This window comes from Pseudorca crassidens, chromosome 6 (genome assembly GCF_039906515.1).
Source record: "Pseudorca crassidens isolate mPseCra1 chromosome 6, mPseCra1.hap1, whole genome shotgun sequence".
Lineage (NCBI taxonomy): Eukaryota > Metazoa > Chordata > Mammalia > Artiodactyla > Delphinidae > Pseudorca > Pseudorca crassidens.
The window spans coordinates 78511577-78536313 of record NC_090301.1 but is presented as its reverse complement, the minus strand read 5'-3'; the positions used below and the strand labels follow the sequence as shown (position 1 = coordinate 78536313).

General features: G+C 38.9%; 1 protein-coding gene and 1 long non-coding RNA gene across 41 annotated transcripts in view; one reads left to right on the top strand and one right to left on the bottom strand.

Annotated features, from left to right (window-relative positions):
* Nucleotides 1-24737, bottom strand: part of NEB (nebulin) — a 225507-nt gene that overhangs the window by 140367 nt on the left and 60403 nt on the right. For all 37 annotated transcript variants that reach the window (XM_067741962.1, XM_067741928.1, XM_067741963.1 and 34 more), the window contains exons 32-48: nt 23985-24089; nt 22126-22233; nt 20851-21162; nt 20077-20283; nt 19497-19601; nt 19204-19311; nt 18013-18324; nt 16671-16877; nt 13529-13633; nt 11985-12092; nt 10212-10523; nt 9878-10084; nt 9382-9486; nt 8066-8173; nt 4224-4535; nt 3826-4029; nt 1529-1633 (exon numbers count right to left, since the gene is read on the bottom strand). In XM_067741962.1, the coding sequence (XP_067598063.1) occupies nt 1529-1633; nt 3826-4029; nt 4224-4535; nt 8066-8173; nt 9382-9486; nt 9878-10084; nt 10212-10523; nt 11985-12092; nt 13529-13633; nt 16671-16877; nt 18013-18324; nt 19204-19311; nt 19497-19601; nt 20077-20283; nt 20851-21162; nt 22126-22233; nt 23985-24089 (3030 nt within the window). The remainder of the gene's footprint in view (nt 1-1528; nt 1634-3825; nt 4030-4223; nt 4536-8065; nt 8174-9381; nt 9487-9877; nt 10085-10211; nt 10524-11984; nt 12093-13528; nt 13634-16670; nt 16878-18012; nt 18325-19203; nt 19312-19496; nt 19602-20076; nt 20284-20850; nt 21163-22125; nt 22234-23984; nt 24090-24737) is intronic.
* Nucleotides 1-24737, top strand: part of LOC137226655 (uncharacterized) — a 169694-nt gene that overhangs the window by 117634 nt on the left and 27323 nt on the right. The gene's annotated exons all lie outside the window — the stretch shown is intronic.

The window sequence follows — 24737 nt, the reverse complement described above, 5'->3', positions numbered from 1 at the left end:
TTTGAATGTTTCATTAGAAGATTTTGTTAGAAAAGAGCAATGCCTTTAAAAAAATTTATTTAATTAATTTATTTTTGGCTGCGTTTGGGTCTTCGTTGCTGCACACGGGCTTTCGCAGCGAGCGGGGGCTACTCTTCATTGCAGTGCGTGGGCTTCTTATTGTGGTGGCTTCTCTTATTGCGGAGCATGGGCTCTAGGTGCGCGGGCTTCAGTCATTGTGGCATGAGGGCTCAGTAGTTGTGACTCACGGGCTCTAGAGCGCAGGCTTGGTAGTTGTGGCGCATGGGCTCGGTTGCTCCATGGCATGTGGGATCCTTCTGGACCAGGGCTTGAACCATGTCCCCGGCATTAGCAGGTGGATTCCCAACCACTGCACCACCAGGGAAGCCCAAGAGCAATGCCTTTTCCCATCTAACACCTCTAGTGGGGGAAAATCACACCTAAAGGACTACGTAGCTAACACATTGTGAAACAAAGTCTATTTCACAATATAGGGCTGTCCAAAAGTAGGATACATATTTTTAGGTAAGAAACAAAGTCCTTCATAATTTTTAAAATGTAAGATTTTTTGAGGAAAGTTTAAATACTGAATTAAAAAGCTTAAGAGAAATAATGTGCTTCTTCAGATTTGTTACATAATTAAATAATTGAGAATCTAATTTAATGCACTTCATTTAGAAACCAGATTGTTTAAAGTGCCTATTGATCTTGGACTTGTTTTTATATTTTAGTCCTTTGTGTCATTACTCTAGTACATTATTTAAGCTAAAGTGTTTGTATTGGAATTTAGAACTTGTCTTTAAAATATTAATTTTTACATCCATTATTTTCAGGAGATTATGCCATGATGACAATAAAAATGAAATTATCCGGCATGAGTTTTTTTTTTTTTGGTGCATGAGTTTTTTGTGTGTGTGCAAGAGTTTTTTATGCTCACTCATTTAAATTTTATTGAATTTCATGTATATCAGGCACTATACTAGCTAAGCACTGCAGATCAAATATGAATTGTCTCTGTTCCCAAGAAGTTCTTATCCACATAGGGAAGAGCTATACAAACCATTATGTTATAACAACATGCATAATAATGGACTATAATGAACAGAGAGCACATCCTTCCAACTCTATCTGACATAGGGAGTGCCAATTATTTGGATGTTCAGGCTTAAAACCACTAAATGAGGACTCTAAGTCACTTTTAGTTTGTTAATTAACATGATTCAAGTATTCAAAATAAATTCCAAATAAATTCACTGCCTTAGACGCAATTAAAATGAGATTTCTGGGGACTTCCCTGGTGGCGCAGTGGTTGGGACTCCACGCTCCTGATGCAGGGGGCCCAGGTTCGATCCCTGGTCGGGGAACTAGATCCCACATGCATGCCGCAACTAAGAGTTCACATGCCACAACTAAGGAGCCCTCCTGCTGCAACTAAGACCCAGTGCAACCAAATAAAAATAAATAAATATTTTAAAAAATAAAAATAAAATGAGCTTTCTGAAAACACACGCTGAATTTGGAAACTTACATCACTTGTATTGATTAAGTTTGCTTTAGCCAGAATAATGCCAGGTGTATCAGGCATGATGTGGATTTGAGTCTTGTCCTTGTCCCAAGCTTCTCTATAAAGTCTCTAAAATGAGAAATAAGTGTTTTTCAGTGGTGCTATAAGATTAGTGAGTGACACAGTTAACTTCAAACAGTATTACTGATTCATCTAAATTAAGCATCACAATAGCATAAGCAGATAACATAAGCAGAGAATAGATATAGTATTTTTTGACTCATCTGAGACATAACTGCCTTCAAAAATATAGATTATGGATTACCTTTTCAAAGTTACAACTAACCTGCCTGTAAGAAATCAACCCAAGTATTTAAAGCCTTTGCCAACATCATCAAATGGAGCAGCAGTTCTCCACCTGTTGGATTGTGAAAGTCTCCCTCGGTGTTTAACTGGGGGACAGCCCTTATCTTCTGAAAAGATGACATATTCAGGGTATGTCTATATATTAGGGAGTCTCATTTCCTATGTGGTTTATTATATGGTTATACCTCATAATTACTTGGGAGGATTAGGATTCCCCCAAAGGATTTTGTATGAGATTTATCAAAGCCTCTTTTATGTCTTGGGGTCATCATCCGTCTTTCTTCAACAGAAGACAGAGGGACCCAAACGAAAATCTCATTGATTTATTAAAACTAGGGGGTGAAAGTCTGATGAAAAACTTTGTTTACATTGTCAGAGAATCTTCCCAAAAGATACTTATCAATTACAAAGGCCAAAATAGTAACCAGACAGTGGAGAAAGCTGGCGACACCATTTCACCCAAGTAATCAAAGTTAAAATGATCAGTAATGGGACAGATTGATACTATGTGCCTATATGGAGGAGGATGCAACGTGTGCTATCCTGCCAAAAATACAAAACCTGAATCTAATCATGAGGAAACACTAGACAAAACCAAATTTAGGGAGGTTCCACAAAACAACTGGCCTGTGCTCTTCACAAATGTCAAGGACTTGGAAGACAAAGAAGTGAGGAACCAGTTCAGATTAAAGGAGACTAAAGACATGACAAGTAAATTCAACGTGTGGTCTTGGATTGGATCCTGGATCAGAAAAGATTTTTTACTTTCTATAAAGGACACTTGTGGTAAAATTGAGTAAATTCTGTAGACTAGTGTTATTTCAACACTACTTTCCTGATTTTGATCATTGCACTGTGGTTATCTAAGAGAATGTTCTTATTTTCAGGAAATACACATTTAGGGATAGAGTGGCATCAGGAAGCAACTTATACACATACACATACATACACACACACACACACACACACACACACACACACAGAGCTAAGAGAAAGAGGTGGGAGGGAAGAAAGAAAAAGGCAAAAGTGACAAAATGCTAATAATTGTGGAATCTGGGTGAAAGATATATATACATATAAAGATGCACATACATAAATTATTTGTACTATTTTCAACTTTTCTGTATACCTGAAATTATTTCAATATAAAAAGATTTTAAAGTCTCATTGGTTCCTTGGACTTATCAATTTCCCTTTGAGGTGTGTAGTGTGGGGTGTGAGGGGTTGGCACTTTTCTCCTTCCTGAACATTCTTACTATGGTCCATGTAACCCAGAGGAGCCAATTAAAGACATTCAGGACTACAATAAACCAAGGCTTGTGAATTTCCATATACCTTTACCCTGGTTCTGGACTAACCTTTCTGATTAAGAAAGATCAGAGTTTCTCAACTTCAGCACTATTGGTGTTGTATACCGGATGATTCTTTGTTGTGAGGGAACTGTCCTGACTTCTATCCACTAGATGCCAGTAGCATGCCACCCTCAAGTTATGACAAGGTCTCTGCGTGCTGCCAAATGTCCCCTGTGGGACAAAACTGTCCCTGGTTGGGAACCACCAGATAAATAGATAACTATATACTCTTTATGACATTTCCACTGTGCCTGTGTAAGGTACTCAGAATATCTCCCTCTGATATACTCTATCCCAACAAAATCTGGGTCTTTAATGCACTCAGGTTTCAAAGAAAAAAATACATTCAATAGTTTTTTCTTTATGATTTGGATAAATAAATAAGCAAGCAAGATTTGGGTGACAAAATTTATACTAACCCATTTTTACATGATCCAGTGTAGGGTAACTGATAATTCAAATGAAGTAACCAAACAAAAAAAACATTATGCTGTGTGATGCGATGCTGTGCTGTTCTACTAATTTATTAAGCAAATACTATTGAGCACCTACCAGGTATCAGGCACTATAATTTCTTTTATTTATTTCTGAAGAGTTACTCACATCACTCCTATTTTTGGCATTTGTCTTTGCCAGAACTATGTCCATGGCATCAGGAATGCTGGTGAACTTGTTTCTGTCTGGAGGCTGGCGATATTTCTTCTCACTGATGATTTCTGAAGCCCGTTTGTTCTTTTCTACCTCCAAAGAACCCAGGGGACTCCATCCTATGCCTCTCAGCCACTCAAGGTCAGATTTATACAAATTCTGTGAAAATACAAAGCAAGCCATCAAAATTCCAACCTCATCTAGACCCTTGACCGAAGTGATTCTATGCATTACAAACATGCATTTTAGATATTCAATAATAATTTATCTAGTTTCAGTCTGTCTATGATTAAATGGCTACTCATATGAGATATAAAGTACTACATAAACTATGAGATTTAGTAGAAACTGACCTCACTCTGTAGTTCATAAACCTTTTTAGCTTGAACAACGTCATTCTGGTCAGGCAGGCAGGTCCACTGGTGCAGGTAGTTCTTGTAGTCCACGTCACTGACCAAGGCCTGGCATTTTTTGGCCAGCACCACTCCCAACATGTCCACTGGGCTGCTGAACTTGGTTTTCCACTTCTCAAAGTCCTTCTTGTATTCCCTTTCACTCTGCATTTTGGCTACATTCATGGACAACACAAGCTTTGGATCATCTTGCAGACTCCGGAATCCAATATGGTGGCCGACTTGCTTGCGGTAGCCTTGTTTATACTTAAACTGAAATCAGAGGAAACAGTTCTCTTATTAACATAAACACAGGGCAAGTTAAACTCAGTTTGCTTTGTTTGCATGTTTGTTTTCCAAAACTGAGAATTTCATTTAACTTAATAAGAAATGTGAAAACTTAAGTGGAAGCTTCCAAAAAAACATAATGTAGCTGAGTATCAGGACAGGTTATGATGAGAAATTAAATTCAACTAGAGGTAGAAATATATATTGGGATGTGCTAGACATTGTGTATGCTGACTCTAGGGTAGTATTTGATAAAGCTCTTGTGATATCCTTATGGGAATGATGGAAAAGTATGGCTGAATGGCAAAAAAAAAAAATTGGGAAGATTCAGGACTTGATGAACAGGCCTAATAGTGTAGATTAATTTATTAAGCGGCAGAGTTTTTTAGTGGTTTGCCATATAATTATGTCACATAAACTTGGCCTGTTCGGGATCCATATCTTCATGCACATAAAAACAGCTAAACATGTTAAACTAGAAACAAAATTCCACAAGATCTCAACATATCGCCAAGATAGGTCAAACGAACTACATAAATGTAAGAAATTAAGAGTGAAATCTAGTATTTAGATTCAATTGGGAAAAACTGCATTACTGTTGGATGACAATGACAAGAGGGATAATAATAATGATAATAATAGCATTTACTTGATACCAGATGCTGAACATACATTACACTTCACAGAAGTAGGTTCTCTTGACACCCAGTTTCATGGTTATGTCTACGAAAAATACTCAAGAGTTTACGTGGGTTATAAGCTCAATGTGGGCAATCTGACAAAGTTGCTTTTAAAAAAGTAGATTTTTGTAAGAGATTCTGTAGGGGTACAGACAAAGGCAAATCAGAAGCTCATGTGCTTGGCCTGACCTGAAACAGGAAAACAACACCGAGTTTTGAGGCACTCTATTTTGAGAGGGGTTTTGAAAAAATAGAATAAATCACAAGTGGAATGATCAGAGGATTGAAGGACCTATAAAGCTAAAACCAAAGGAGAATAAGTAAGAAACTTGAAATGTTTGAAGGGGTATCAGGTGAAAGAGGAAATATGCTACTTTTGTGGTGTTCTAAAACACAGACCTGGGCTTCCCTGGTGGCGCAGTGGTTGAGAATCTGCTGCTGATGCAGGGGACACGGGTTCGTGCCCTGGACCAGGAAGATCCCACGTGCCGCGGAGCAGCTGGGCCCGTGAGCCATGCCCGCTGGGCCTGAGCGTCCGGAGCCTGTGCTCCTTAACGGAAGAGGCCACAGCAGTGAGAGGCCCGTGTACCACACACACACACACACAAAAACACAGACCTAGGGCTGATCAGTAACATGTTCGAAATAAGGAAATAGATAACGTCAATTAGAGATGATCCAGCAAGGAAACAACCTGCCCTGAAGGACACAAAAATTCTTATATTTGTAAGCATCCAGAGACCAGTTGGAATGGAGAGAAGGTAGGATGCTGAGTGGGAGATTAGATTAAATAACCTTTAAGTTATCTTCTAACTCTAAATTCTATGATTCTAATTTATTAAATTGAGTACTCATAAAAAATAGCTCTACTCTCCTTAGATTGTATAGATACAAGAACCATTTGAAACTGAGAGGAGATACAATCTCTACAATGGTGGGAAATTCATTTATAGGTAATTTAATTTTAGGGTACAATTTCGAAAGTTTCTAACAGATTTACGTGAAAAGAAATTAGGTACTATCAAATATTGTGTTGTTACGAAAGTATTGACACAATTTAATTTCCTAAACTATCTTTACCTCATGGGGAGCACTAACATTAAATGAAAATGAGTTTACTTTCCGGGGACCGTTCAAGCATCACTACTGCTTTAGGTTCATTACCACATCTATTCATTTTAATGAAGTATTGACCTGCAAGCCCGAGGGTGGGTAATAACACGTCATCTAATTAATTCTCAGCACTTCTGGAGTGCCACAGATTAACTGAATTAGAGAGAAACTTCCCTTATATTCTTAGAATTTATTGTCAGATTCTGTCTTTATTTTTTTTAACCTTTTTAATATTGGAGTATAGCTCATTAAGAATGTTGTGATAGTTTCAGGTGTAGAGCAAAGCAACTCATCCATACATAAACATGTATCCATTCTTGCCCAGACTGCCCTCCCATCCAGGCTACCACATAACATTGAGCAGAGTTCCCTGTGCTAAACAGTAGGTCCTTGTTGGTTATCCATTTTAAAAATAGCAGTCTGTACATGTCAATCCCAAACTCCCTAACTATCCCTTCCCTCCCCCCTTCCCCCCAGTAACCATAAGTTCATTCTCTAAGTCTGTGAGTCCGTTCCTGTTTTGTAAATACGTTCATTTGTATCATTTCTTTTTAGATTCCTCATATAAGTGATATCATACGATATTTCTCCTTCTCTGTTTGACTTAACTTCACTCAGTATAACAATCTCTAGGTCTTTGCTGCAAATGGCATTATTTCATTCTTTTTTATGACTAATATTCCATTGCATATATGTACCACATCTTCTTTATGTCAGATTGTGCCTTTAGACATGCTTTCTCTCCAAACCAAATCCTTGTTTTGCTTTGTTTCAAAGATTTTGATTAAGAGGTTGTGCTTCCCTATGAAATTCTGGTAATTTATTCTCTATAATCAAAGTTCTTTGAATTTTTGGTGTTTAATTTTTGGGGTTAACAAAATTATATGTTTTAGTGTTTGCAGAATATCTAAGTTGAATACTTATAAAAATTTAATTGATCAATAGGAACTATATCCAGTTTATTTTTCAAATTTACTACCCTTTCCAATCATAAATAGAAGTTGCCTTGGGAATTCCCTGGCTGTCCAGTGGTTAGGACTCGGCGCTGTCAATGCCATGGTCTGGGGTTCAATGCCTGGTCGGGGAACTAAGATCCCACAAACTGTGTGCGGCCAAAAAAAAAAAAAAGAAGTTGCCTTGGAGAGTGAATATCCTTGTTTTATGAACTTTCGACCAGATATCCAAGGGAAAGTTAGGTCCTCTGGATCTTAAACCTAAATTCCTGCCACTTTCTGTATTTTCTATACCCTAAGCCAATTTATTATAATTACGTAAATGCAAGGATGGACTAAATAGAAAGAATTGGAAGCTAATTTTAAATATGTGCAAAGAAAAATCTCTTAACATTAGGTTGTTGAGGTTATTTATTATCTGGCACTTTGAATTTGTCTAAAATAGACAAATAGAAGCCAGAAAAATTATTTGCAGGCAAGCAGGGGAAAACGGAAATCTCTGGTACTTTTGTAATGTCTAGAAACATCATGTCTTAGTGTAATGCACCTTGTAGGTCCTCTGGCTCAGTCTCTGTCCAGGCAGCCCCTTTTTTGATATTCGATCAGTGAGAAACAAGAGTGAATTTGGGGTAAGTGAAGAGGGTAGGAGAAGATGAAGGGGACGGCATCACATTTTGAAAGGTAGGGCCTATCTGTGAAAATCATTACCAGCATTAAGGTACTGGATTCAGATAACAGTATATCCTCATAGAAGTCAAACAATACTTACATCACTAGCAATGTCTCTTGAAGCTTTGGCCAATTGTACAGAAACTGCATCAACTGGGAGATCATAGCCTTTCTTCAAAGCTTCTTCCCATCCAAGTTTATAGAGTTTCTGAAAATTAAAGAAATTATTTAGCATTATTCAGTGTATATTAAAACCCAAACAGATTATTGAACAAAAGTGTACCTAAAGAGTAGACATCAGATTTTAACATCATCTATCTTATCTCTGAAGATATGGATAAAAACAAAGCAAGCTGTTTAATAGAGCAATGACTTAGCATCACATGATCTGGCTTCTTTTTTTTTTTTTTTTGCCTCTGAGACTCACTCCCCACCCCCTTGGTAGTGCAGTTGATCATGTCCTTTTCTGTTCAGACACAATATGGTCATATCAAGTATATTAGGTAGATTCCCTTTGCAGTTAAATACAGTCTAGGCTCACTATTTTGATTACAGATGTTAAATTGATTTTTTAAAAAAAGGGTCAGGTAACATTTTAATTATCTAAATGATAAAAGTAATAGATAATGAAATGCCTTTTGTAAAGTGCAATAAATAAGTTAATCTTTTTTTTTTTTTTTTTGTGGTACGCAGGCCTCTCACTGCTGTGGCCTCTCCTGCTGCGGAGCACAGGCTCCGGATGCACAGGCCCCAGTGGCCATGGCTCACGGGCCCAGCTGCTCCACGGCATGTGGGATCTTCCCGGATCGGGGCACAAACCCGTGTCCCCTGCACAGGCAGGTGGACTCTCAACCACTGCGCCACCAGGGAAGCCCAAAGTTAATCTTTTTGAATCAAATTTATTGAATGGATGCACATATGTTAAAACTGGACAATAATAAAAATAGCTGAAGGCCATCCAGTGCTTACTACGTGCCAGGGACTGTGATGAGAGCCCTTCATGGAATTTCTCATTTGGTCCTCACAGCAATTCAATGTCATAGGCACTTGTACGGTCCCAGTTTTAGGGATGAGGAAATTAAGGTTTAGACCCAATATTACACAATTCATAAATGGCAAAGCCAAAGCTCATACCAGGTCTGTTTGGTGCAATTTTTTCTTCCAACAGCTATTAATCAATTTTCTATACTGCGCCACGCACAATGAGTACTGAAATAAAACAGGCACAATGCCTACTCCATGGGATACATAATCACAGCTGAAGCGCTTGCTTTAAACCACCATAAACTGCAACATCCCTACGCTAGCCAGTGTGAGTCATTCATTTCCACTGCTTCAGCATTTACATCAATGATATACCATGCCATCATTTAAAACGTTCAATTAGTTTCAAGCAAAATTTTTATGTAGCTTTACCTGACTGTAATGTATTTGATTTTGCTTGGCTTGTAAAATATCTGGTGTATCTGGCATCACATGAACCTTGGTTTTATCTTTGTTCCAATCAACGGTGTATAGGTACTAGAAAGTTAAAAAGCATACATTTAAAATGTAATAACTTTTTAGGACAAACAAGAAAGAAAAAATATAACAATATTTGAATGCACTCAATTTGAATTAGATTAAGTTAACTTAGTAACTAAAGTAGTATATGATTCAGAAAAGACACCAAAAATAAACTCAGACTTAAAAAAATAATTTAAAAGAACAAATAATTTCTAACTTAATTAGAAGGGCAAGTAAAATAAAAATAAGAGGTTGGGAGCAGAAGAATATGGTGTAGGGGAGTGCTCTGGTACTGTTTGCCACTGCATAGAAGTGGTGGGCCCAAATTAAACTTCCCAAACAAGAACCAGAGACTGCTAGCCCTGTCTGGCTGGGAGCTACAAGGAAGGGTAGCTGTTCTGTCTACCTTGTTCATGGTATGCGCATTCTGCTTGGCAAGAACCATGTCCATGGAGTCATTCAGCTTCTTAAACTGGAAGTTGCTAGGGTGCTGGCGGTATTTCTGATCACTGGCATTTTCAGTTGCTTTCTTGGCCTTCTCCACTTCTAGGGAACCAGCTGGACTCCAGCCAAGCCCTTTGTACCATTCATTGTAGTCCTGCTTATATTCATTCTATAAAGAGAAGAAGCACATTCTACTTTACCTTATCAATTTAGATACAAAACTGTGGCACAGGAGCCTGTAATCTCCATTCTCATGCTAAGAATGCAACCATCACTCAGAAAGAAGAGAGCCTTACATCACTCTGTATGTGATTCATATTCTTGGACAGCTGGATGTTCATGGAGTCTGGAAGGAGGATATACTTGTGAATCAGGTGCTTGTAGTTGGTGTTGGTGATGTTGGCTTGCGCATCCTTGGCGGCCGTGACACTGAGCATGTCGGCAGGGGTGTGGTAGCTGGTCTTGGTTTTCTCATAGTTTTTCTTGTACTCCCGATCAGATTGCATCTTGGCCACTTGCATGGAATGGACTAATTTGGGATCATCCTCAAGACTGCGGAAACCAACCATCTTCCCCCTCTCCTTTTCATAATTGTGTTTGTATTTATACTGTGAAGAAAAATTTGAATATTTATTCAGAGCAATTCCCTTGACCAGAAATCATTCTAGTGTCAATATTCTGTATTTCATAAAAAGGGATACTTTTATAGAATTCTACAGTTCACAAAACACTTTTTTCACATTTATTTGTGTAAGTTGATCATCACAACTATACCTTGTGAGGTAGACAGCAAAGTTATTGTTACTGCCCCCATTTTAGAGAACAGTAAGCTGAGACCAGAGGGGTGAGTGACTTGCTAAAGTCATTAAAGCTTAGAACATGGATCTTGTGATGATACACCACCCAGATTTTCACACATACCCTGTTGTTAAAGAACATTTAGTAGGTAATAAGTGTACAGCAAATGAGAGAGAAAAAAGCAGAATGTTCTAAGCAGTTTAATGTTGCCCTGAAAAATCATCCAGCCAGTCTTTCACTGATGAGAAGAGGCTTAGTTATGAGATACACAGTATAATTTTAGGGCAGCTTTATATTTGTGGAGGTTTTTTTCTTTTAAGACTCTCTACTCTGGTATAATGGAGAAGAAATTTTACTATTTATCACCAAGTTCCCTCTTTCATGGGGAGATCCTGATGCATGGAAAACTTCTTATTCTGCCTATCTCTTGTGGGTTCGGGTGTACAACTTAGGGGTTAGGAGCTGGGAGAGCCAAATGACTCCAGCACAACAGAGGGAGAAGTTTGGAGTCCTCAGGACAATGTAGGAGTGGGATAGGGATGGGTAGGTAGGAAAAATGAAGAGCAGAGATGGAAGAGGAAAGAGAAAGTAGACCTGGGGGATGGCTAAGGAACGAGTGCTCTGAACGTGCTCCTCTCATTACCCCCAAATCATTAAATGTTCACTGTGAGTAGATTTCTTGTGGAAACAATCAAATGAAAGAATTGAGTTTCATCAAGGTGATGTGTTATGGCAATGGTGTGTTGGCACACCAGCTCTCTGGGGGAAAAAAGCCCTGATTTGTAGTGTTTGCCAATTTCTGTGGTGTAAGTTCTCCCACTATAGTTGATATCAAGCTATCAATAGTTTAACAACTGGTTTGCAAAATTCATGATTATTTAATAATCAGCTATCATGAGCACAAAAGATCAGGACCCCCAGCACACCACTTCCTGGCACATCCTGTTGGGAAGACAGAGCCTAAGAGGCAGGAGGCAAGAACAACACAAGTGTTCAGAAAACTTAGTGAAGGGCTTTCGATTTCTACTGGCCATAGCCTTGGTGATGGAGTACAAAGGTGGTCATAATGTAGCTGGCATTCTGTTTTTTCAGAATACCAGAGAAAACACAAGAGCAAGGCTAAGAAGCATTCACAGAACAGAATGGGACTATTGTTAGCAGGCATGCTTTCTTTCTCATATTTTATTCACTCAGTGTTTCTAAAACTCAGCCCTTATTATTTTGGTAGATTAGAAACCCCCAGTCAGGTGACCGCTTTCCTTCAGACTTACATCGCTTGCAATATCTCTTGAGGCTTTGGCAGCTTTGATAGGAATGGCATCAGTTCTGAGATCATACCCTTTCTTTTTAGACTCTTCCAAAGAAAGTTTGTAGAGTTTCTGGAAAGAGAGGCAAAGGAAATAGTTTTCTTCTAAATAGGAAAGTCTGGGTTTATTTTAAAAGAGTAAACTGGCACTGCAGCATCTTTTTTTTTTTTTTTTTTAATCTTTCAGCAGAATGCTTCATTGGTGGTTCAAGGGCTAAATGCTCTCACAAGTAACATAACTGTGTTTGAAAACAAAATCTATTACAAATTAAAACATCTTCAAAAAACCACCAGAAAAAATAAGAGCTACTCGTCTCTATTAGGTTGTAAATATGCTTTTTAAAAATGTGAAAGCCCAGTAGATTCTTACTGATGCATTTTGTCAAATAAGAGTCAAGAGAAGAATACAAAATAGCCATGTTCTTAAATCAAAAGACTTCACTGTTTTGCAATTGACACTTTTATGTATATAACTGTGTGGATACTACAATTCAAAAAGAAGTCAACAATTCCAAATCCCTGTGTAATTCAAACAAACAAAAGAAAAAAACTGGTAGAGGGACTTCCCTGGGGTCCAGTGGTAAAGAATCCACCTTCCAATGCAGGGGACCCGGGTTTGATCCCTGGTCAGGGAACTAAGATCCCACGTGCCGTGGGGCAACTAAGCCCGCATGCCACAACTACTGAGCCCGCACAGCTCAACTAGAGAGCCTGCAAGCGGCAAAAATACAGAGCCATGCGCTCTGGAACCCATGTGCCACGGCTACAGAGCCCACCCACCCTGGAGCCTGCAAGCCACAACTAGAGGAGAGAAAACCACATGCCACAACCAGAGAGAAGCCCGTGTGCTGCAACGAAGATCTCGCACGCCTCAATGAAGATCCCGCGTGCCGCAACTAAGACACGATGCGGCATTTATTATAAATAAATAAATAATAAATAAATCTTTTTTTAAAAAAACTGGTAGGATTTGAGGGTTTCCTGGCAACTGGTTAGGATGAGAAAGGAAGTGAAATAAAACACCTATGAAGTTTCTAACAGTAAGTTAGAACATTACATTCCTTACGGGGCTTGACCTAAATTCCTTACGGGGCTTGACCTAAATTCTTCAAAATGTTATTCTTCCCTTTCCATTTAACTTTTCCCAAGACTGCCTCTTTAGAATCAGTTCAAAAGCTTGGTAGAGGGACTCTTTAAGAAAGTCCTGGGATTCACTCTTTCCTTATCTCTTATCCTGGGCTCTAAACCACTCTCTTTACTTCTCTTAGTTTGATAAGAAGTACCTACTCCTAGAACAAAATCCAACTGCCCTTCGAATTCCTAACTGCTGTCCCATCAACAGGTCTACTCCTACTCTTAGCAAAGCAAGATTAGAAAGATTCTCATTTGTGGGTTCCCACTCACTGTCAAAACAGTCATTCTCAAAATCGAGCCATTAATTAGTTAATTTGTTTTTATTGGTTCAAATAGGTAGGAAAGAAAGATGACAACTGGAGGAATTATACTCACATCACTCATATTAATTGTATTTGCCTTTGCCAGAATAATCTGGGGGATATCAGACATGATGTGGACTTTGGTCTTGTCAGCCTCCCATGCTTGTTTGTAGAGGTGCTGGAAAGAAAAAAAAAAAGAAACAAGGAAGGAAGGAAGAAAGGAAGGAAAAAAGAAAGAAAAGAAAGAGAAGAAAAAAGCAATGGAAGTTAGTATTTAAAAGTTTTAAAGGAAGTCAGTACATATATATTATTGTACACAAATATCAATATTTTATGTATTTTTATTAGCTGGCTCTTATTTTTAAAAAGTTTAAAGGAAAAAGGTGCTCATTCAAACAAGACAGTGGAGAGGATGTCAGATGGAAAGTAAAATGTCCTGCCTTCCTATTTTACAGCCTGGATATAGCATCTCCATCCTAAAATTTTCTATGTGTATTAAAGTCCACATATAGTCCTTTTTTTAATATAAATGAGGTTATATAAAACATGTTTTACATCTTGCTTTTTTACTTAATATTATAGGTTAGACATCTTTTAGCCCTCTTAATAATTTACTTCATTCATTTAAAGAGCTGTGCAGTATTCCATGAAGAGGTGTAACCCAACTGATTTAACCAGTTCTCCTTTGATAGACATTTAATTTGTTGTTTCCAGTTTTTTTCTACTATAAGCAATGATGCCATATCTTTGTGGTGGGCCTGGAGATGTACAACCCAGACACTCACTCAAGGAAGGACTGGTTGCACCAACTACTGGCAGACAGCCTCCAAACTGTCACTTGCTTCAAGGTTTTGTTGCCTCACTCAAGAGCACACTCTTCCCTGGTGGCCATCCAGTTACTCATCAGAGTGGTGGTACAAAGGCCTGGCCATTCCACCCAGTTCAGGACACGTCCGGCAGGCCGTATATACTCAAGAGACCTCTGGGGCACTGGCACAGGCTTTGTAGGGCTGGCATCACAGTCGGACCCCTCTTGCTCCCCCCCTTTCTTTTTTTACATCTTTATTAGAGTATAATTGCTTTACAATGGTGTGTTAGTTTCTGCTTTATAACAAAGTGAATCAGTTATACATATACATATGTCCCCATATCTCTTCCCTCTTGCGTCTCCCTGCCTCCCACCCTCCCTATCCCACCCCTCTAGTTGGTCACAAAGCACCGAGCTGATCTCCCTGTGCTATGTGGCTGCTTCCCACTAGCTATCTATTTTACATTTGGTAGTGTATATATGTCCATGCCACTCTCTCACTTTGTCACAGCTTACCCTTCCCCCTCCCCATATCCTCAAGTCCCCTCACTGGTATTGATCCCTGAAAAATGCCCTGTACTCCAAATTCCATCTCAGCATCTCTTTTTGGGGACCCTAGCCTGCAAAAAATATTACCGTGTGTATGTATGTGTGTACATCTTTGCACATACATGAGGATTTCTGAAGGGTATTGGGCAACTGAAGTTTTAATTTTAACAAATATTAACAAAAACTGTTGACTAGAAGTTTACATTAACTCCCTTTCCAATACTGTATATCACACAACTTTTTAAATCTTTGCAAATCTTATAGGTGAAAAATGCTATCTCTTTGTTTTAGCCAGGTTTGATTAAAAAACCAAAACAAAACTTCTGCTAGAGTCTTTTTCTAGATCAGGGGTCAGTAAACGTAAAGAGCCAGATAGTAAATAATGTTAGGCTTTGTGGGCCACAGAATCTCTGTTATGAACTACTCAGCTCTGCTGTTGCAGTGCAAAAGCGGCCACAGGTGATATGCAGATGAATGGCTGTGTTACTATAAAATTTTATTTACAAAAACTAATTTTCTGACTTCTGATTAAGTGATCTGTGTCATCTGTGTCATCAACATGACAGTCCCTAGCCACACGGGGCTATCAGTCACTTGAAATGTAGCTAATGTGAATGAAGAACAAATTATTAATATTAATTTATTGAGATTTGTCATCACATGTGGCTAGTGATTATAGTATTGGAAGCACAATTCTAATGGAAAGAGCAATACTTAGTCATTAGAGTACTGGTTCTAGTCCAGACCAGGTCATTGACCTGCTGTGTGTCTTTAAGGGAGGTGCCTTGCCTCTCTGGGCCACCCTTTCCTCAACTCTGCAAGAAAGGGGTTCAACCTGATGACCACCAAGATATCTCTCAGTGTTAGCATTTGCTATTTCTGTGATTCTCATCTTGGCACGATTATTTTAAAATGGTAATCTTTAACACTGAAAAAATGAAAGGCTTAATTTAATATTTAAAAAGTAAATGTATGTTTGTGGTAGTTTAAATTCTAAGTCTTAAAAGAGACTTTTGCCTTGTGTCAACAAGTCCTTTCCAAAGAGGTTGGTCTTCTTGACAAAATTCTTTCTCAGAAGACTCCAGAGGATTTACTCAGAGACTTAGCGTAATACAGCTCTATCTTTCTACATCATTTCCTGCAACCGTTTCATGTTCAGATCCAAATTATTTTTCCCCTTTTTGGTTAATCAATGGCATTTCTAATTATGATCCACAAAATATAACCAATGCTGTTGCAATTATTTTATTTTTGCAACTTAAAAACAGATGTCCAAGGGTGATGTACTTGTTGGTCCTGAAATCAAATTATGGCTAATTATGTCAAACTACAGTAAGGCTTTTCTGAAGGCTGGAGTCATTAATGATCCAGGGAAGTACTAGTGGAGAGCTATCGCTCTCAGCATTGCCCAGAGAAGGTCCTGGCTCAGAATGCTGCTACAGCCATGTAATCTAGTTTTCTTTTATTCCATCAAAAGAGCAGGGAAGCAGGGGTGGGCTGCAACACCCAGCTGTTATCATCAGCCCTACAGTCTACTGATTCAGCATAATGAGCTTCTACTAACTTCGCCTTAGACAAATGGGACTCATTTTCAAGATCTGCATCGAAAGAAAAGAGTCCATACTTATTTTGTTATGTCTATTAGGTAGGGTGGTTCATTGAGCATTTGGAGAGGGCACTTATTAAGACTAATTTGTATCTTTTTTGTTTGTTTTTTTAACTACAAGACCCTTTTTCAAGGTAGAGGAAACATTAATTATGATGCTGTAAAACTGTTATCAAAACCTGTAGATTAAATGTAGGATATGCCTGGCTTATTCCTGATGCTTATGAAACACTACAATATTGAAAGACTTACTTCGTTCATAATTTTTGCATTATTCTTGGCCAAAACCATGTTCACTGAGTCCATCAAGGTGGAATACTTCAGAGTGTCTGGGTGTTGGCGGTACTTCTTTTCACTGATAATCGCCATGGCTTTCTTGTTTTTCTCAGCCTCCAGGGAGCCCAGAGGGAGCCATCCAACGCCCTTCATGAAGTCAGCATAGTCAGCTTTGTACTGATTCTGCAAAAGAGGAAAAGTTCGAGGATGAGAAGAAACCAAATCTTCCAAGAACCATGAGCGGGCATTTAATATTCCATGAGTTCCACTTCAGTTTTCAACTGATAGCATATTCAACTTTAATTACTTTTAACCCTAAACTTTTTTTTTTACATTTCCTTGCATGAGGAATTTAAAACAAGCAGCAATAAATTTGTGATTTATTTGCTTCTCTCAATGCCTTCATAAAGAAAAAGTGCTAAGAAATACCAAATAGATCAATCTACCATGTGACTACTATCTCAAGAAAGGTGACCATGCTGGACTAACTTTCTTACAAAAATCCCCAAGTCCCCTTGGTTAATAGGAGACTTAGAGGACTCCATTTCTCTCTTTTGGTATAAGCCTTTGAACAGCCACCATGGTTACAACTCCTTCGGGTATGCCAGAAACCTCACTGATACTTTGTGCAAATTTCATTTTTTTCCCCTCAAATCAGACATTTCCCCCTATAACTGTACCACGGTTGCTTTCATTTGGGTACTTATATACCTCCCCAGCTATAGCTCATCTCTTACGTTTCCAAAGAGAAATATAGGCTCGGCATGGCCTGCATTTGGTTCATAATTTATATTCACTTTCCCCAGCTACCAAAGGGCCTCTATAGCTCAATTCTTGGCTTTACACTCTCTGTGCCTTCCTCACATTTATTCTAATCGCTGTTTCAGCCATCACCTCCTTACTATTTCATCAGTAAGATAGGCAATTATAAAGCTGGAAATGAAAGCTGGCTGGGAGTGAGGGACAGTAGCTCTCAAGTTACCTGACTTTCTGTTTTACCTCTTACTCCTTAATCAGGAACTTTTTATACTTCTGACTCTCTCTGCTAGATATATTTCCTTCAACACATTCTTTCTGAAACCAAATTTCATGTGTTATGGCTGATCTAGCATCCAATAATGCTCACAACAATAATAGATAGGGTTCATCCCTTTGTGTTAAAAAAATAAATTCAATCTAAGGTAAAAACTGAAACACCTCATTGGGAAATTACATATGAATTTCTTTCAGGATTTTCAAAATGTCATTACTTATGGTCTTTCATGATTTGCTTATTATCCAAAGTAAATGCTCTGCAAATGTTGTGGCTGTCACGTACATCACTTTGAATCTGCATCATGTTTTTGGCCAATTCAAAGCTCATGGCATCAGGAAGCATGTTGTAGGCATGGATCACGTTCCTGTAGTTGGTGTTGGTGGCCACTTCCTGAGACTTCTTGGCTGCCACCATGCTGAGCATGTCCGCCGGGGTGTGGAAGGATGTCTTGGATTTCTCATACGCCTTCTTGTACTCCCGGTCTGACTGCATCTTGGCCACTTGCATGAAGTGCACCAACTTGGGGTCGTCCTCTAGGCTCCGGAAGCCAATGTGTTTCCCTTTGGCTTGTTCATAGGCTTGCCTGTACTTGTACTGTGGATGGAAAAGAAACATGGTGATGAAGATAGTGAAAGAAAGAGAACAAAATATAATTCACTACGTGCCATTAGCTTTGTCATAGGTGTAGGGTTTTAGAGCTACTCTAAACTTACAAAGGGAGGAGTTGTTGGCGGGGTGGGGGGACTGGGAGCAAATTTTTTTTTTTTTTGCGGTACGCGGGCCTGTCACTGTTGCGGCCTCTCCCGTTGCGGAGCACAGGCTCCGGACGCGCAGGCTCAGCGGCCATGGCTCACGGGCCCAGCCGCTCCGCAGCATGTGGGATCCTCCCGGACCGGGGCACGAACCCGTGTCCCCTGCATCGGCAGGCGGACCCTCAACCACTGTGCCACCAGGGAAGCCCCAGGAGCAAAATATTTTTACTTCAAATTTCTTGACAGACTTGAGTCCATGAGGGGAAAAAATCATCTAGAGTTAATCAAAGTGATGTGTAAATAAGTTGTTTTAGGGTTATTTAGAAAAGCAGCTTTTCCCACTCTGCTGTGTAACAGCGGAAAGGGCTGCAGGCACCACTTTTCATGGTGCGCCTCTACATTCAGGAAAGAGCTTGGTAATGGATCTTCTGGGTAAAGTGCATAGATCACATCCCTATGTTTGCTAGGAATTGCCCATAAACAACTTAAGCACTCTAAAAGTAACTTATTTTAACAAGACCCTGTCACTTTTTACATTGAATGATGAACAAATAATTAGAGCATCCTTGGACTGGGTGAAGGGAGGTGTCTTGTGTGTTACATGGAACAGTGGTCCCACCAACACTGGACAGAGCTGATTACAGCTCCTGCATACACATGAGCTTGGCTCATTTGCTCTTTTTCTCATTTAGACTAAATAAGCATCAGTGAAAGCACTTACATCACTGGCAATGTCTCTGGAGGCTCTTGCAGCCTTTATTGGGATGGCATCAGGCCTCAGGTCATATCCTTTCTTCTTTTCTTCTTCCCAGCCAGCTTTGTACAGTTTCTAAATGATGAAGTAGAAAAACACCAGCATCTTGTTAGTCGCGTTAGAATGGGGACCCTAATTTTAAAGTGGTTGTCATGTGGAAGACAGATATTCCACAACTACTAGTTCCCTTCAAACTCTTCCCTCCCCCTGCCACCACCCCCCACTCCCTGCATCTTTGTTGTTGTTGTTAATCTACTCACATCACTCATGGTGATTTGGTTGACTCTGGAGAGTAAAATGCCTGGAGTATCAGGCATGACGTGAATGGTGGTCTTGTCTTTGTTCCATTTTTCAGTGTAGAGCCTCTACAACAAGAAAGGCAGGCACATGACTGTACAGCAGGACAAATCTGCAATGTGCTATCAAGAGGAAGAGACTCACATCTCCATGGTAGAAGAGGTTAAATCTGATATTGGAAAATGAATGAAATAGCAAGAAGATGGGCTGATGAGACTGGACACATGATTTTAAAAATCATCAAACAAGGGAGCCCTCTTCCACTGAAACAACAAAGGCTATCTTGCTCCAACCACACATTACATAGAGTTTCGTGGTTCTAGCACACACTCAGCATGAGGTTGACAGACAGCCTGGGGTTGGTATAAGTGGGAGCTCTCTAGACACGATGACAGTTATAGACTGCCCCCTCCTACCACCACCGCCACGACCACGACCATCAGAAAGATGAAAACGCTGATGAAGGTCGAAGTGGCACTGCCTGGTTCAATGGTCTGAGCACTGCAGGGGTTCTGAGGCTGAGGCCAGCAGGTGAGTTCTTACCTTGTTCATAATCAGTTTGTTACTTTTGTTTAGTGCTTGTTCCAGTGTGTCCATGGCGTATGTGAACTTTAGCTTCTCAGGGTGCTGGCGGTACTTCTTCTCGCTAAGAATCTCTCCTGCTTTCTTTGCCTTCTCCACCTCCGGTGACTCTATGGGCACCCAGCCGATCCCTTTCATCCAATTGGTGAAGTCGGATTTGTACAGATTCTTCACAACGAAAAAGGAAATTCTCGTTTCAGAAAGAGTCAGGGCATGGGTTTCTTTGACCAGATGATTTGCTCATTTTTAAAAAGAGGAAAAAAAAAAAGGATGGGGGGACTGGGAGAATAACCTGCTTTTTATTCCCTACCATCCTTCAGAAAAAAATTAATTACAAAGTGATTGTATTCATGGTGGTTTTGAACAGAAAATCCTGACCCAATAATTCCTTTAAAAATTTAACTTTCTTGGGGGGAACGTTAACAGAATTTTGCACTGGAAAGGATATTATATAGCACCCATTTGGACCTGTTAGTCTTTCACAGAATACAACATATATTGGGTCTAACTTCCAAAGTTTAAGTATATATATACATAATAACTAAAGAAAACTATATATATAGCTCAAATGAGTGAAATCCTAAAACTCCAAATTCTGGAGAGGATCCCTAATTACAGTGAGCCCAACCAGGTTTAGGATGGAGTAAATGGAATTGCTGATTTCTAGTTCTTCTTAGCCATCAGCTAGAAATGGATAACTAATTTTATGCTGACAATCTGATGACAGCTACATACGTCACTTTGAATCTGCATCGCGTTCCTGGAATGCTCCACGTTCAAGGCATCAGGCAGCAGGGTGTAGTGGTGGAAGGGTTGTCTGTAGTTGGTGTTGGTGGCGACCTCCTGAGATTTCTTGGCTGCTGTCACACTGAACATATCCAAGGGGGTGTGATACTTGGTCTTGCTGGCTTCATAGCCCTTTTTGTACTCACGATCTGACTGTATTTTGGCTACATTCATGTAGTGAACCAGTTTAGGATCATCCTGAAGACTGAGAAATCCAATTTGTTTGCCTTTGGCTTTCTCGTAGGCCTCCTTATATTTGAACTACATGAAAAAGAAGGGCAGACAGAGGTTTGATAGGGTAGATTGTATGAAATACTAAAGCATTAAAGTGAATTTATATCACAAATTAAGCAATAGCCAAATTCATTCTGAATCTAGGTAACACCTAAGTTTTTTAGTGTTTTTAAGTAAACAACTAGCAAAGTATTTCCAATGGATGGTCTTGAGATCTGCTCTGGGGATAATTAAGAATGGAATAAATTGTAGTTTATATCTAGATTATTCATAGGTGGATTCTTTGAATACAAACAAAGGTTCCTGAAAAGTTTCTTAAGGATTTGGTGAACATAGTTTTTATTATCTGTTTCTATGATTAATTTGTATCACCTTATAAACTATTTGCATAATTCTGAGTAAATTGCAGCAAAGACATTATAAAAATTAGTATATTGGACTCCAAATGAATTTCTACTCTATCAAGGTATATCAATTCCTATAGAAAATATAACTTAATTTATAAAAAGTAATTAATTAATTAAGTAAGCAGGTAACTGAAATGCTGTCGTTTAATATATAATTCTTCCTGGTTTTCCATATTTCACCAGATTTTTTTCTTTATGGAAATTATATTATCAAAAAATTGTATTCTTTTAAAATACTGGGAGACTTTCTTGATTTAGTAATATTTTAGTATACCAAGGCTTTTTTCTTAACAAAATCCAAATAAAAAGCAGTTTTCAAGTTCATAATAATAATACTAATGAGAATTCCATGTATTTGACAGTTTAAAAAAATTATCTTCTTTGTAACAACTTACTGAGTTTTTAAATATTTTTAAGATAAAAAAATCACTGGTACCTAAGATATTAGGAATTATTTTTATACTACAATTTTTTATTTGCTTCCTAATATAGCTCATATACATACACCAAGTAAATATATATATACACCATGTGAATATTTTTTAAATATAAAGAGAGTTTACTACTTTCAAATTAGACTTACATTGCTAGCAATATTCCTTGAACTTTTTGCAGCAACAATTGGAATGGCATCTGGTCTCAAATCATAGCCCTTAGCAAGGGTTTTCTTCCAATCTGCTTTATACTTAGCCTTGAAAAAAGGAAAGATTATTTTATTATCTGACATAATTAAAAGAGGAATGAAACAGGAAACCAAAATCTTTCTTATAAAACATGTCATAATATATCCTTTCTATTAAAAGAATCCAGAGTTAGGGCTCTAAGTTCATCTTTTAGAAATCTATTATTCTTTAAAAAAAAATCAGTAAACTATATACACAGTATGGTCTCAACTGCTGTAAAGAATGTATATGTGTGCATTAAAAAAAGCAATGGAAAGGTATTGCTTTGAATGTGGGATAACAGAAGATTTTAGTTTTTTCATAATTTTCTATATTTTCCAATTTTTCTATAATAAGCATGCAATGCTTTTATTTTCTTGTATTTTTTATAATGAAACATTTTAAACTTACAGAAAGATGTGGGTACTAAAATTAAAAGTTCAGATGTAGTACCACCCAGCTTTAATTAATATTAATTTTTAAATATTACTTATAAAAGCAGGAAAAAGTTTTAAATAAACCAAAAGCATAGAAATGAGTACTTTAAAAAATGTTTATTTGGAGATAAAAGAGAGCCTAAAATGTTAGGAAGAATGACTAAATCATCTTTTAAGAAATGAACAGGGCTTCCCTGGTGGCGCAGTGGTTGAGAGTCCGCCTGCCGATGCAGGGGACACGGGTTCGTGCCCCGGTCTGGGAAAATCCCACATGCCGCAGAGCGGATGGGCCGCTGAGCCTGCGCGTCCGGAGCAACGGAAGAGGCCACAACAGTGAGAGGCCCGCGTACCGCACGGGTACGGTGCGGTAATAATAAAAAAATAAATTAAAAAAAAAGAAAAAAAAAAGAAATGAACAATTTTATCCAGGTTGGATTATGTCTTTAAATTAGAATTTACCAATTTGCTTTAAAAGCAAAAGGAAATAATTCATAATAGTAAATTTAAACATCGCCACCAATTAGAGAGAGATGCTAGTCACATACAAAGAAGAGTTTCTAAAGAAAATCACGGTAAACTTGTTTAGAAGTTTAGAATTTTAACAAATAACTGAAACAAAAGTTATAGAACTAGCAATACTTATCCTTACTAGAGACCATGCATTCCTGTATTTTCCAATCCTCTCTGTCCTATTTTGTTTTCCTTTTTAAAAAATGGAACACAACCTACTAGACTGATTTTATAACCCACTAATGAGTCATAGCCCACAGTTGGGAAAAGTCCGCATTAAGTGAAATGTATGGTAGGCTCTAGTCTCATATTCTATGATAAGGATCCAATCTGGAGACTGTTGGTTTGCAAATTGGTCCCTGTACATGGAGGGCAAGGAGAGCCTGAAAAAACAGGCTGACCACTCCAGCTTGGTAGGCGGCAGGTTTAATAAACAAGGGAACTTACATTCGAGGTTTGTCTTGGGCAGTCACAAGACAAGTAGATCTTCACACCCGCCTGCCAGAACCTTACAAGTTTATTAAGGCCTCAAGTGGATTCAGTGCAAGTGGTCTCAACAACACATTGGTCTCTCAAGGCTGTGTCCTTGAAAATGGCTCCCACTGTGGGAACAGTGGGCAGAACTTACATTCCAAGGATGGGAGGGGGTGAGGAGCCTCCAATTGCCCAGGTGCAGCTCAAGGGTCACGTCCTCTCAATGACCTCCTCCATCAAAGACTCAAAGGGTCCACACTCAGTTTGCTCCCCCTAAAATTCCCAGTGCTAGTTATATAGAACTGGAAAGGAGAGGCCCATGTAAGCAATACTAGATGGGCACCAGGCCAAATACTCACATCACTTATGTTGAAGGCATTGACCTTGGCTTGAATAAACTGCGGTACATCAGGGTCCATAGTGTACTTGTGCTTCAGTTTCTCTCCCTCCACCTTGTAGTTCACCTAAAAACAAAGGAGGCAGCGTGCAAATCGTATTAGCTAACATAATGTAAGTTTCATCTAGCACACGTTCCTTTAAAAAGGAAGACTATCGTTTGTGTTTTTCCATTTATAAGGCAATTAGCTACATTATCACACAGAGGGAGTGTTGGCAGACATTCATTGCTCATTCCACCCATATTTATTGGACAGCACGCTGATCAATAGGCAGCATGGTAGGTTCTGTGTTTAAAGTGGTTAAAAAGAAAAAGGCAGACCTGTCCTCTTGGAGCTTAGAGTCCAATAGAGGAAACAGAGAATAGCACATAAACTGTAAGATAGAGCTAGAATTCGTGATGTGTTGTAAATTAAATAACTTTAGGAAAGAAATGAACAGGGTCAGGGTGGGGGGTCAGCAAAGGCTCTCTAAAAAGGTAACATTTACACCCAAACTTGAAGAAAAGGGAAGGGTCCGGGCAGAAGAAGAGCATTCAGGGCCCTGGGTCTAGAAGGGGCATGGCTAGCTTGAGGAACTGAAGGTCACTGGGCTGGAATGTGCTGAGCGGGGTCCCAGGAGGATTAGACAGGAGGGGGGCGGGGGCACAGAGCTGAGGGCTTTTTCAACCAAGTTAACAGTTTAGATTTTACTTTGAGTTCAAGGAGAAGCTACTA